The sequence below is a fragment of the Pleurodeles waltl genome, chromosome 7, assembly GCF_031143425.1.
Source record: "Pleurodeles waltl isolate 20211129_DDA chromosome 7, aPleWal1.hap1.20221129, whole genome shotgun sequence".
In the NCBI taxonomy this organism is placed as follows: domain Eukaryota; kingdom Metazoa; phylum Chordata; class Amphibia; order Caudata; family Salamandridae; genus Pleurodeles; species Pleurodeles waltl.
Genome location: NC_090446.1, coordinates 158,231,845 through 158,246,751, shown reverse-complemented (window position 1 = coordinate 158,246,751; position 14,907 = coordinate 158,231,845). Strand labels below are relative to the sequence as shown.

The 14,907-nt window shown below is 43.6% G+C and overlaps 1 protein-coding gene across 1 annotated transcript in view; it reads left to right on the top strand.

Annotated features, from left to right (window-relative positions):
* Positions 1 to 13,351, top strand: part of STAU1 (staufen double-stranded RNA binding protein 1) — a 145,537-nt gene extending 132,186 nt beyond the window's left edge. Inside the window, exons 9-10 of the mRNA XM_069201616.1 lie at positions 11,684 to 11,896; positions 13,343 to 13,351. Coding sequence (XP_069057717.1) covers positions 11,684 to 11,896; positions 13,343 to 13,351 — 222 coding nt within the window. The remainder of the gene's footprint in view (positions 1 to 11,683; positions 11,897 to 13,342) is intronic.
* The last annotated feature ends 1,556 nt before the right edge of the window (positions 13,352 to 14,907 follow it).

Genomic DNA, 14,907 nt, shown 5'->3' with positions numbered 1-14,907 from the left:
TTGTCTGGAGTCTTCTCTGCTGGTGCGGCTCTTTAGTCCTTCTTGTTGAGGTGGCCAGGAATCTGAAGAGCAAGGTTCAGGAGTGCCCCTAAATGCTAGATTTAGGGATGGAACAGGGGTCAGAAGGCAGTAGCCAATGGCTCCTGGCCCTGAGAGTGGCTATATATTTCCTGTGCATATTTATTTTGGGGAGAGGGAGGCCCATTTCTAACCCGATTTGTTAATGTCCTCCAAAGCAAGATGGAGGAGTCTGCCAGAAGGGGTTCATCTCAGCTATGGGCACCATAGGGGTGGCACAGACTGGTCAGTCTTACACAAAGGGGTTGAATGAATTACAGGGGGCATCACTAAGATGCCCTAGGTGTGCATTTTTCAATAAATCCAACACTGGCATCAATGTATGTTTATTGAGCTCTGAAGTTTGATACCCAACTTCCCAGTCTTCAGTGAAGCCATCATGGAGCTGTAGATTTTGTAATGACAAACTCCCAGCCCATGTACTCAATATGGTCACACTGCACTTAAAATGTCTAAAAATGGACTTAACACTGTGAGGACATATGGCTCATGCAGCTATGCCCTCACCTGTGGTATAATGCACCCTGCCTTAGGGCTGTAAGGCCTGCTAGAGGGGTGACGTTCCTATGCCACAGGCAGTGGTTTGTGGGCATGGCACCCAGAGAGGGATAACATGTCAACTTTACCTTTTTCTCCCCACCAACACACACAAGCTGCAATGGCAGTGTGCATGTGTTTGATAAGGGGGTCCCTTAGGGTGGCATAGTGCATGCTGCTGCCCTTCGGGTCCCTCCCTGGCCACAAGGCCCTTGGTACCACTAGTACCTTTTACAGGGGACTTAACTGTGTGCCAAGAGTGTGCCAATTGTGGAAGCAATGGTACAGTTTAGGGAAATAACACAGGTGTTGGGGTAGGATCCCAGCACACACTGAATCAAGTTAGCCTCGGGCATAAAGTGTTAGGGGATGGGGTTAACCATGCCAAAAGTGGCACTTTCCTACAATGGGGGCACAGCCTTTATGCCCTCCGGGGGAGGGGGAGGGGGGTGGTGGGGGTAATTACCCCCTTAATTACCCCCTTAATTACAGACAACCCACTAGATACCTGGGAATTTAAGACAGAATAAAGGAGTGATGGCTACCCACCACCATGGGGATGGTAATGCCCCCACCTCGTCTGAAGGGGACAACAGTCTTTCTGTCCACACCCACCCCTGCGGACTAAAGCATCTCATCCCAATGGCAAGCAAGAGGACTTTTGTCTCTTTTTGGGTTTTAATTTTACATATGGGCCAAGAGAGCTTGGCTAGCTCCAATCTCGTCCCACTTGCAATTGTGAGTGGCTGCATTTTTTTGACTTTGTTACGCTGCCACCTGGAAATACCTACCATTTTGAGGTTTGCAAGGGATTCTGGGTAACCAAGCCTAGTGAGAGCCATATAAGTCATCCTATCCTGGTATAGTGCACCCTGCCTTAGGGCTGTAAGGCCTGCTAGAGGGGTGTCTTACCTATACTGCATAGGCAGTGAGAGGCTGGCATGGCACCCTGAGGGGAGTGCCATGTCGACTTACTCGTTTTGTCCTCACTAGCACACACAAGCTGGCAAGCAGTGTGTCTGTGCTGAGTGAGAGGTCTCCAGGGTGGCATAAGACATGCTGCAGCCCTTAGAGACCTTCCTTGGCATCAGGGCCCTTGGTACTAGAAGTACCAGTTACAAGGGACTTATCTGGATGCCAGGGTCTGCCAATTGTGGATACAAAAGTACAGGTTAGGGAAAGAACACTGGTGCTGGGGCCTGGTTAGCAGGCCTCAGCACACTTTCAATTGTAAACATAGCATCAGCAAAGGCAAAAAGTCAGGGGGCAACCATGCCAAGGAGGCATTTCCTTACACTCTGGGTGTCTAGTTTTCAAAAATTTACATTTGCTAGGTTTCACTAGGTGCCGCTTGAGCCCAAAATCCACTAGACACCTTGAAAAAAGGGTACATTTTGAATGGAAAAATGTAATGTTTTAGGCAGTTTCCTGTTGCGGGCCCTAGGCCTACCCACAGTGAGGTACCATTTTTATCAGGTGACACAGGGGAACAAAGAATAGTAAACAAATGTTATTACCAATTGTCTTTCTCTGCATTTGCGCCTTACAATTGTAAGACAGTGTGTAAGAAAGAAGTAATTTTGAGAAATGCCCTCTAATTCACATGCCAGTATGGGTACCCTCAAATCCGGAGGTGTGCAAATAACCACTGCTTTCAAACTCCACATCCTGGCCCATTGCCCATTTCAGGAATACATAGGTTTCCTTGATACCTATTTGTCACTATATTTTACCAAATCACTTTCAGTATACCCAGTACACAATGAAAAAACATTTCAAGGTGCCGCTCAGTTACTGGCTCTGGATACCCAGGTTTCTTGGTGAACCTATAAGCCCTATCTATCCCCGTAACCAGAAGGGTTAGTTAGAAGAAGTTACAGATGAAAATGTGGATACAAATGGGTGTTTTTTTTCCCAACTCAGTTACCATACGTTTTATTTCAGCTGCTACTTTCTACAGGTAGATTGTGGAGGTGGGGAAGCCAAGCAGCAAAGGGGTCAAAAAAGCTAAAAATAAAATGTGTGTTTTGTGTGTGATTGAGAGCGAATGAGCGTGATTGAAAGTGATGGACAGAAGGAGAGATGGTAGAATGAATGAGAGAGAGTGATACAGTGCGTGAAAGTTTGCAAGTGAGACAGTTCTTACACAGCATGGCAATAAACCTTTGGCCTTGTAGCTTGTTTTCCTCTGCACCTATCTACCTTGCACACTGGACATTAGCTTACTCTACACTAAGCCATTGCTAAATTTGGTGTGCATCCATCCTTGGGGTCAAAAGTTGTAGTCAAATAAACAAGCGTTGGTAAAGCCAATAGATTCCACCTTTGTTTTTTATTTTTATCTAACTGAATTACTAAATATTAGAAAAAGTCATAATGTTTTTTTAAATTTGATAAGCCGTTAATAGTTGTTTGTTGCTTATTCGACATACATCACAGCATAAAGAACTACTAAAGATTTATCAAATTTCAAACAAACGTAGCATTTTTCTAATATTTATGATTCAGTTAGAAAAATAAAGAAAGAAGATAGAGAAGACAGCGAAGAAAGAAGCCAGAGAAGACTGCGTACAATGAAGAAGAAAAGACAGCAGCGAAGGAAGAAGACAGAGAAGATGAAATGCGGCGAAGAAGAAAGAAAACGGTATGCACCGAAGAAGTTAGAATGGCAGCAAAAAAGAAGACAGAGAAGATGGCATGCGGTGAAGAAGAAAGAAGGCAGGAGCGAAGGAAGAAGACAGACAACAGCATGAGGCAAAGACAGGAACAAAGAAAGAAGACTTTGGCAAAGAAAGAAGACATGCTTTGAAGAAGAAAGAAGACCGCAATAAAGAAAGAAGACAGCAGCAAAGAAATGCAGCGAAGAAAGATGACAGCATGCAGCTAAGAAGAAATATGGCCAGCGAAGAAAGAAGACAGCATGCGGTTAAAAAAAAATAAAAGACGACGTTATAGGAGGAAGATGAGGACTGCAGCAAAGAAAGAAGACAAAAGACAGTGAAGAAGAAGGCGGCAGCAAAAAAGAAGGCGGCATGCAGAAAGAAAAAAGAAGTACTTTCAACGTCATAGCAAGAGGAAGGACACTGGCAAGTGACCGAGAAGGAGTACTTGGACCAGAGACAACACGATGCCCTGAATGGCAAAGAAGCCGGCAGGAAGTGACACAGACGACGTGCTGGCCAATCTGAAGCGCGAGAAATTAAAGTGAAGTTTAACCAGGCCAATGATAAGTTCAGGTAAGTAGGGGGTGGTTTCTAAGCCCCTTTTTAAGTTTTTTTTGTTTTTTTAAAATTTATATATGTTCAATGGCATGTGTAGCTGCAGATACACATGCTGTGCATATCCCGCGATCTAGTGTTGGGCTCGGAGTGTTACAAGTTGTTTTTCTTTGAAGAAGTCTTTTCGAGTCACGAGATCGAGGGACTCCTCCCATTTCGGCTCCATCTTAGATTGTTTTCTTTCCGCCATCGGGTTCGGAAGTGTTCCTCTTCGCTCTGTGTTTCGGTTCGGAAAGTTAGTTAAATCTCGGAAAATTCGACGGCATTGTTTGCGTTCGGTATCGGGTTAGTTAACGCAGAATCGACACCGAAGAAAAGAAGAGCTCCGGTAGCCCTTCAGGGCTTCTATCCCCCGGCGGGGCCTGGTCGGCCTGATCGCGTGCGTCTTCAAGGCTAATGGAACGGACCCCATTCCGCTTCTGCCCCGAATGCCACAAGTATCCTTACACAGATCAACATCTGGTCTGTGATTTGTGTTTGTCCCCCGAACACAAAGAGGATACCTGCGAGGCCTGTCGGGCATTTCGGTCGAAGAAAACGCTACGGGACCGGAGAGCAAGGAGGCTTCAAATGGCATCGGCGCCGTCAGGACACCACGACGTCGAAGAACAGGAGACTTTCTCCATTGCTGACTCGGACGAGCCCGAAACGGAGCTGGCGCCGAAAACCTTGAGTAAACCAGCCCTGGCCAAAACTCACGCCAAAATTATGAAGACCCAGGGGACGCCACCACCTCCAGGCCATGGCTTAACCCGTAAAATCAGTGACCATACATCTGCACCGAAAAAGGGCACACGTGTCGAAGTCATCCGACTCCGGTCGAGATCCCGGCACAGAGTATACTCGACACTGAGAACCTGGCTCCGACCAGACTCGACACCGAGATACCGGCTCCGAGCTAAGTTGGCACCGAGAGATCGGCACACCGAAACCGAAAAAAGTGGCTTCGGAGCTGAAAAAAACTGTAGAAAAAGTTTCGGTACCGATACATCCAGCTTTGGAGCCGAAAACAAGCTCCTACTCCGAAGAACAAGGCCTTTCAGCACAACTACAAGGCCATACATTTGGACAAGAGCTAGAAGCAGGGGAGCCAGATTATACGCAAAGAAGGCTCCATATTCAAAAGGAAACGGGGAAAATAAGAACTCTCCCTCCTATAAGGATGAAAAGGAAACTTGCTTTCCAAGACAAAGAAAAACAGCCACAAGCAAAAGTGGCAAAAGCAGTAACTCCACCACGTTTTTTGCCACAACCATCACCACACCACTCACTGCAACTGTCACCAATTGCAAACCCCCCTATGATGCAATCTCCAACGCACACAGGGATAAGCCAGGATGACCCAGATGCGTGGGATCTATATGATGCGCCAGTATCAGACAATAGTCCAGACTGCTACCCAGCAAGACCATCACCACCTGAAGACAGTACTGCCTTACACGCAAGTGGTGTCCAGAGCAGCGGCTTTTCACAATGTGACACTGCACGCTGAGCCCATTGAGGATGACTTTTTATTTAACACTTTGTCGTCCACACACAGTCAGTATCAAAGTCTTCCAATGTTACCAGGGATGTTGAAATACGCGAAACAAGTATTTCAAGAGCCCGTCAAAGGCAGAGCCATCACACCTAGGGTGGAGAAAAAGTACAAGCCTCCCCCTACAGACCCTGTGTACATCACGCAACAACTGACACCTGACTCAGTAGTAGTAGGCGCAGCACGTAAAAGGGCTAATTCACACACCTCTGGAGATGCACCACCACCCGACAAAGAAAGTCGAAAGTTTGATGCAGCGGGGAAAAGAGTTGCAGCACAAGCGGCCAATCAATGGCGCATTGCCAATTCCCAAGCTTTATTTTCAAGATATGACAGAGCTCATTGGGATGAAATGCAGCACTTTATAGAACATCTGCCCAAGGAGTTCCAAAAGCGTGCACAGCAAGTGGTGAAAGAGGCCCAAAGTATCTCTAACAATCAGATACGATCGGCAATGGACGCAGCGGACACAGCCGCAAGAACTGTGAATACAGCGGTCACTATTCGGAGATACGCATGGCTACGCACCTCCGGGTTTAAGCCAGAGATCCAACAGGCTGTGCTTAATATGCCTTTAAATGGACAGCAGTTGTTTGGGCCGGAGGTGGTCACAGCTATAGAAAAGCTGAAGAAGGACACTGATACGGCCAAGGCCATGGGTGCGCTCTACTCCCCACAGAGCAGAGGCACATTTAGGAAGACACAATTTAGAGGGGGGTTTCGGGCCCAAAGCACAGAACCCTCAACCTCACCAACCAGACCCACATACCAGGGCCAGTATCAAAGAGGAGGCTTTCGAGGACAATACAGAGGTGGACAGTTCCCTAAAACTAGAGGAAAGTTCCAAAGCCCAACAACACCTCAAACTAAACAGTGAATTCAGTGTCACAAATCCCCAACACATAACACCAGTGGGGGGGAGACTCACAGATTATTACCAACATTGGGAGGAAATAACAACAGACTTGTGGGTCCTAGCCATTGTCCAACATGGTTATTGCATAGAATTCCTACAATTACCACCAAATGTGCCTCCAAGAACACACAACATGTCCAAACAGCACTTGGATCTATTACAACTAGAAGTCCAAGCGTTGTTACAAAAAGACGCAATAGAACTGGTACCCAACCGTCAGAAAGGAACAGGTGTTTATTCCCTGTATTTTCTAATACCCCAAAAAGACAAAACTCTGAGACCCATCTTAGATCTCAGAACACTAAATCTTTACATCAAATCAGATCACTTTCACATGGTGACACTTCAAGACGTAATCCCCTTGCTCAAACAACAAGACTACATGTCAACATTAGATCTCAAGGATGCGTACTTCCATATACCCATACATCCTTCACACAGGAAATACTTAAGGTTTGTAATCCAAGGAGTACATTACCATTCGGGATAACAGCAGCACCAAGGGTATTTACAAAATGCCTTGCAGTAGTAGTAGCAGCACATTTCAGAAGACAGCTCATACACGTATTCCCGTACCTAGACGATTGGTTAATAAAAGCCAACACTCAAAAACAGTGTCTTCAACACACAAAATACGTCATAGAAACCCTTCACAAACTAGGGTTCTCAATCAACTACCTGAAATCACACTTACAACCGTGCCAAATACAACAATACTTAGGAGCAACAATCAACACAAAAAAGGGATTGCCACTCCAAGTCCACATAGGGTACAAGCATTCCAAAACGTAATACAAGGCATGCACCCAAACCAACAGTATCAAGTAAAATTAGTGATGAAACTTCTAGGCATGATGTCTTCATGCATAGCCATTGTCCCAAACGCAAGATTACACATGCGGCCACTACAACAGTGCCTAGCAACACAATGGACACAAGCACAGGGTCAACTTCAGGATCTAGTGTTAATAGACCGCCAAACACACACCTCGCTACAATGGTGGAATCCTATAAATTTAAACCAAGGGCGGCCTTTCCAAGACCCAGTGCCTCAATACGTGATCACAACAGATGCTTCCATGGTAGGGTGGGGAGCACACCTCAACCAGCACAGCATCCAGGGACAATGGGACACTCAACAGAAACAACTTCATATAAATCAGTTAGAACTACTAGCAGTGTTTCTATCGTTGAAAGCATTTCAACCACTAATAGCCCACAAACACATTCTTGTCAAAACAGACAACATGATAACAATGTATTACCTAAACAAGCAGGGAGGGACACACTCAACATAGTTGTGCCTCTTAGCACAAAAGATTTGGCATTGGGCGATTCACAATCACATCCGCCTAATAGCTCAATACATACCAGGAATTCAAAACCAGTTAGCCGACAATCTCAGTCGGGATCACCAACAGATCCACAAATGGGAAATTCATCCCCAGATACTACAAACCTACTTCCAAACCTGGGGAACACCGCAAATAGACCTATTCGCCACAAAAGAAAACGCAAAATGCCAAAACTTCGCATCCAGTTACCCACAGCCTCACTCCAAGGGCAATGCGTTATGGATGAGTTGGTCAGGGATATTTGCTTACGCTTTTCCCCCTCACCCACTCCTTCCGTATCTCGTAAACAAATTGAGTCAAAACAAACTCAAACTAATACTAATAGCACCAACTTGGGCACGACAACCTTGGTACACAACTCTACTAGACCTGTCAGTAGTGCCTCATATCAAACTACCAAACAGACCAGATCTGTTAACTCAACACAAACAACAGATCAGTCACCGAATCCAGCATCACTCAATCTAGCAATCTGGCTCCTGAAGTCTTAGAATTCGGACATCTAGACCTTACACAAGAATGTATGGAGGTCATCAAACAGGCTAGAAAACCTACTACAAGACATTGTTATGCAAATAAATGGAAGCGATTTGTTTATTACTGTCATAATAATCAAATTCAACCATTAAACGCGTCCGCAAAAAACATTGTAAGCTACTTACTACACTTTCAAAAGTCTAAGTTAGCTTTTTCATCCATTAAAATACATCTCACAGCAATTTCTGCCTATCTACAAATTACATATTCAACTTCACTATTTAGAATACCAGTCATAAAAGCATTTATGGAGGGTCTAAAAAGGATCATTCCACCAAGAACACCACCAGTTCCTTCGTGGAACCTCAATATTGTATTAACACAACTCATGGGTCCACCATTTGAACCCATGAACTCTTGTGAGATTCAATACTTAACCTGGAAAGTAGCCTTCCTAATAGCTATCACATCTCTCAGAAGAGTAAGTGAAATACAAGCCTTTACCATACAGGAACCCTTTATACAAATACACAAACATAAAGTGGTTCTACGCACAAATCCCAAATGTTTGCCTAAAGTTATATCACCGTTCCACTTAAATCAAACAGTGGAACTCCCAGTGTTCTTTCCACAACCAGACTCTGTAGCTGAAAGAGCATTACATACATTAGACATAAAAAGGGCATTAATGTATTACATTGATAGAACCAAACAAATTCACAAAACAATTGTTTGTAGCTTTCCAAAAACCTCATGCAGGGAATCCAATATCCAAACAAGGCATTGCCAGATGGATAGTTAAATGTATTCAAACCTGTTTTACTAAAGCAAAGAGAGAACTGCCTATTACACCAAAGGCACACTCTACTAGGAAGAAAGGTGCCACCATGGCCTTTCTGGGAAATATACCAATGACAGAAATCTGTAAGGCAGCCACATGATCTACGCCTCATACATTCACTAAACATTACTTTGTTGATGTGTTAACAACAAAACAAGCCACAGTAGGACTAGCAGTATTACGAACATTATTTCAAACAACTTCAACTCCTACAGGCTAAACCACTGCTTTTGGGGAGATAACTGCTTACTAGTCTATGCACAGCATGTGTATCTGCAGCTACACATGCCATCGAACGGAAAATGTCACTTACCCAGTGTACATCTGTTCGTGGCATGAGACGCTGCAGATTCACATGCGCCCTCCCACCTCCCCGGGAGCCTGTAGCCGTTATAAGTTGATAAAAATAATCTTGTACATTTGTAAATTTGTAAATACAACACTTTTAACCACATTATGTACATAGATACTTACTCCATTGCATGGGCACTATTACTATATACACAACTCCTACCTCACCCTCTGCGGGGAAAACAATCTAAGATGGAGTCGACGCCCATACGCAATGGAGCCGAAATGGGAGGAGTCCCTCGATCTCGTGACTCGAAAAGACTTCTTCGAAGAAAAACAACTTGTAACACTCCGAGCCAAACACTAGATGGCGGGATATGCACAGCATGTGAATCTGCAGCGTCTCATGCCACGAACAGATGTACACTGGGTAAGTGACATTTTCCATATATATCAACAAACAATTTCGCAAGCACATCAAACAGCGTGTGCAGACGAAAACTCGAAACCCCCCCCCCCCCAAAAAAAATAAAAAAAACACAGCTGAACCAGACCTATTCTGCAGCAACTGCCACAGTGTAATGCACACGGAAGGTCTTTGGGTCATCCGTCTTCATCCACTTGTTCTGTTCAAGTGTCATTCAGATGTTGCTTTGGTCTACCACAGCATAAGGTATGGGCATTGTGGTCAGCCCTCTTCATCCATTCACTGCCCTGGTCTGCCTATAAGCATGAGGCTCTTGCATGTGGTGCCTCTGTAAGGCTGCAGAGGCTAGGAGTAGGATAGCCACCATTAAGGTACCTTTTTGTTGTCTGAATTCGTGCCAAAAGATTGATATTTGAATTTTCACCAGGTTTTCAGGGCCTTGCTAAGGGTTACTCCATTGGTAGCTCCATTGTTACAGTCCATTGAATCTAAGTTTATATCTGCTTTAATTTATGGTGCTTTTATTTTCGAAGATGGTTTAAAGAAAACATTGTATAATAAGTTGCACTCACTACTATCCAAGATCTTACATTTCCCAAATGCTTTGCTTCAGGCAGTGATTTGATAAGAAGTTGGTCTCTCTTCTGTTGCCATTATACTGTGAGGCCATTTTGTAAGATATCACTAGACAAAGTATAAAAGTACTGATTTGCCAGTCTTTTGAAGGGGTTGTGATAAAAATGAACAGTATAACTTCCTACTAAATTGTCTAACAAAACCCAGCTGAACTGTTGATTGGTAGTCTGATATACTCTGTCATGTTTTTAAGGACAAGGTTAGTCTGATAGGAAACGATGTTCTTATTCAGCAGATATAGAATTAACAGTAACTAAGAACAGTAAGACTTGTGGCTTGCAATAGTACTTGGCTAGACCTTTGCTGATCCATCTGAGGGCAGAATACCTCTGCTTTTAATTGTTTTTGTTGCCACTAAAGACAATCAAGATTCGATGGACTATGAAGATCTGCTAATTAACATATTTTTGTTTATGTGGATGGGCACAAAAGATGTGGTTCATCCGTTATGTATGTGTCCTGAGCTGACCTATTTCAAGACTCGCTATGCTTTTATATGGATTCATGGGCAATAAGAACAGTTAACGAGTGTTTGGAGTACTGCCTTTTTTGTAAAAGAATAAACCACTATTACTAATTCATCCAAGTATAGGAAATGGATAATCCAAATTTTAGCAGAATGTTTGTTAGAATGTGTACATCTTGTAGTTTAGCATTACTTCGGACTATGAACAGTAACGTTATTTCTATAGTGCTTTGCACAAGGTCTTTTTAATTTCAAAAGGAATGAATTAACTGTACAGAACACTATAAAAGCCTTTTATGAATTAGGTAGGTAATATTTTGACTGCAAATAAATTTTTTTGTGCGTGTATGTATATTAAGTCAGATAATTACGGGGTATTGTGATGATTTAATTCATATACAGTAAATGTACTTGACCGAAAGTAGCTTTTTAGCCCAGTTGGTTGCTTTGTGTTGCAACACATTGAAATTTGTAGCTTAGTCAGAAGCTTTGTAAAACATTTTCTTGTTATCATTGATATTCTTACTCTCATAACCCCACCTCCCCGCCCCCACAGACTTAGATGTGTGCTGTTGATTAGGAGAAACTTTGTCAGTGAGTGGCTAACATGCTTGATTTTTCCTCATAGGGAAGCACTTCTTTAATGAAATTGAAGCTCGTTTATGCAACAATTTCGTATTTTGACTTTATTAATTGAAATTCTTTGTGTATTACCTGTCAACATTCCCATTGTGCATATTATAATATCTCAAAGGCATTATTTGACCTCCTTTATACAAATAATCTTTGCTGTAATATGTAGAAATTACTGCTAACCTATCTTTTTGTCACCTCCGGTAAATAGGTTACTAAAGAGACTGGCCCTCCCCACATGAAGAGCTTTGTAACGAAAGTATCTGTGGGAGACTTTATGGGGGAGGGCGAAGGAAAAAGTAAAAAGATCTCAAAGAAAAATGCTGCTATAGCAGTACTAGAAGAGCTACGCAAATTACCACCTCTTCCCACAGTTGAGAAAATGAAGCCACGAATAAAAAAGAAAACAAAATCAATAGTAAAGGTAAGAAAATATACATTCTATATCATTTTCTTACATAACTACAGAAAAGCAAGCATTAGCAAAGCCAGTAGGTCTCACCTTTGTGACCTACTGCCAATCCTGTTCCATTGCTACCAAAAAAACTAAAAGGCGCAGTGATATGGCAACTGGTGGTCTCATAATTATTGTTGCCGTGCGTCACCACAGGGACTTGTTCGTTTTTTTTGTTGTTGTTTTTTCTCTCTCAGTGATCCAAGATGGTAGGCTCCACCCACTTTGATCGAAAATACTAAGCATACAAAAGCACTTTTGGGGAGGATCAGCAATCTGCTTCTAGGTCTACCCCAAATAATTTATATTTAGAAAAAAAAGAATAGAGAGGGTGGGTAATGGAAGAACAGTAGTGGGTGAGTGGGTTGGAGCAGCAAAGGAGATTCTGTGGGAGCATGAGACTGAGAGCAACACAGGTCAGGGGAGAAGCACACAAGGGAGACTTCAGCATGGAGCGCAGGTGGGAAAAAGTACAAGAAAAAGAGTGAGCATTCACAAGAGAGGGTAAAGAGCACTGGCAGGAGAGAAACACAAGAGGGAGCAAGCTGGAATGCACATGCACTCTGATGGAGTACTTGAACGAAAATGAAAAAACTAGTTTGCAAAAGATGTGCAGTGAAAGTCAGCCAGTTGTGAGTGTGAAGAGACCTCATTCCAGGGGGGGACAAACACAAGATGTACAAGGAAAGCCATTGAATAAGAAGCAAGCAATGAGAGTGGCAATAAAGCCAACTAATGGTAAGCAATGGGTGATCGGTAAGCCCCTGTAAGTTCTTGGTTCTTGTAATTCTTGGTTTTGCAACCAGACAGTGTGCGATCTGGTAGGATCCATCTAATTAATTTGATTTAAACAAAACAAATACTGTAATAACAGAATGGCATGGTGTAGCAGAATTCCATGAATGCTGCTCTGTTACGCTTTTACATTACTTTCACACAGATAACCATTTTGTTTTGGAGAACCTTTTTAGGCCGCAATTGCTTGGTCGGTGGTGCAGGTACCTAGTCACAATACATGATAGCTGTTCTTGATGTCTCTTTTGTACTGAAGTTGGTGAGGATTTGCCATCACTTCCAGTTTTCTAATGAAGTGAGAAAATATTTTCTATTTGATTGTGTTTGTTTTCTGTAGTGCTTTAAATTTGAAATGTTTGAAACTTGCCCATCACCTATTTCCTTTCCTTCTGGATGCATCTTTATGTTGATGCTTTCTGATCTCTTCTGGCTTCAATGTGTAAAAGGTCTTAATGGATGAGTTTTCAACTGTGTTGATTGAGCGTACATGTGTACATAGTGAATAAGACTAAATTGCTATTAGGGGCTGTTCACCTCTAGGCTCAACACTTTCGACCAAAGGGTTGCAAGGTTTTGTGTATAGTGAAATTATGATGCTTTACACAATCATTTGTTTCTTAGAAACTCTGAATGTTAATAAGTCAGGATTTATAAAGTGTGGCTGATCACCCTATAGGGTATCCAGTTGCTTGTAGGTCCCAGAGGCTTATTTGAACAGCCAGGTCTTGAGGGCCATTCGGAATTCTGGAAGTGGCGATGATCTGGATGTGCGTGGGGAGGTTGTTCCAAGTTTTTGTGCGATGTGAGAGAAAGCGTGCCCTCCACTTTTGCTTCGGTAGATGTGGGGAGTATAGGCAAGAGAAAGGGAGGCAGAGCGAAGTCTTCTCAACGACTGGTGGAAATTCAGGCAGTGGTTAATGTACGCAACTCCTTGATTGTGTAGAGCCTTGTGTGTGTGAGGTAGCAGCTTGCATTGGCATCTCTTCTGTACGGGGAGCCAGTCTAGTTGTCAGAGGTGGGATGTTATGTGGGTTCATCAGAGAAAGCCTAGCCTGAGTCTGACTATATCGTTCTGTATAGTCTGAAGTCTTCGTAGGAGGAATGCAATGATTCTTACATAGTGTGTTGCTGTAGTCCAGTCGGCTAGTGATGAGGGCCTGTGTTGCAGTGCATCCTGTGTGTAGGAGTAGCCAGTTGAAGATCTTGCATAGTATGTGCAAAGTGAGGAAGCTGGCGTAGGAGATGGCGTTGATGTATGATTTCATGTTGAATTTGTAGTCAATGATGATTCTGAGGTTTCTGGCGTGGTTGGAGGGAGTGGGTGCGTGCCCTAGGTCTGATGGCCACCATGTGTTGCTGCTCTTGCCGAAGATCAATACTTTCATCTTGGATGTGTTCAGCTGCAGGCATTTGTTCTTCATCCCGTCAGCGTCGCTTGTCATGCATTTGTGGAAGTTGGTTCTGGTGGTGGAAGGGTCGCCATGAGTGAGAGGACGAGCTGGGTGTTGTCTGCGTAGGAAGATATGTTGAGACAATCGGATCTGATGATGTTGGCCAGTGGTGTCATATATGCTTTGAAGAGCATGGGGCTGAGGGATGAGCCCTGGGGGACACGATAGGTGATCTTCTTGGGTTCGGAGGTGAAAGGTTGGCAGGTGGATCCTCTGTGGTTCTCTGGTGAGGAAGGAGATGATCCATCTGAGCAGATTCCTTGGATGCCGATGTGGTGGAGTCTTTCGATCAGCATGTGGTGGGATATGGTGTTGAAGGCTGCTGAGAGGTCGAGGAGGGTCAAAGCTGCTGTTTCTCCTTGGTCGAAGAGGGTTTGGATGTCATTGGTGGCTACGATCAGGGCAGTGTCAGAGCTGTGATTGCTGCGAAAGCCAGATTGGGAAGCATCGAGAAGCTAGTTCTGCTCCAGATATGTCATGAGTTGCTTGTTGGTGATCTTTTCCAGTACCTTTGCTGGGAATGGGAGCAGGGAGATTGTATTTGCTGTGGTCAACAGAGGGTTTTTTGAGTAGTGGTTGGACTTAAGTGTGTTTCCAGGAATCAGAAAATGTTGTGGTGGTGATCCAGATATTGAGCAGGGTGGTGAGTTTTTATAGCTGTTTTTTTACTACACTATTTTAGTTAACTTAGGAATGGGTATTAATAACTGGGTGAAACACTAGTTTATATAATGT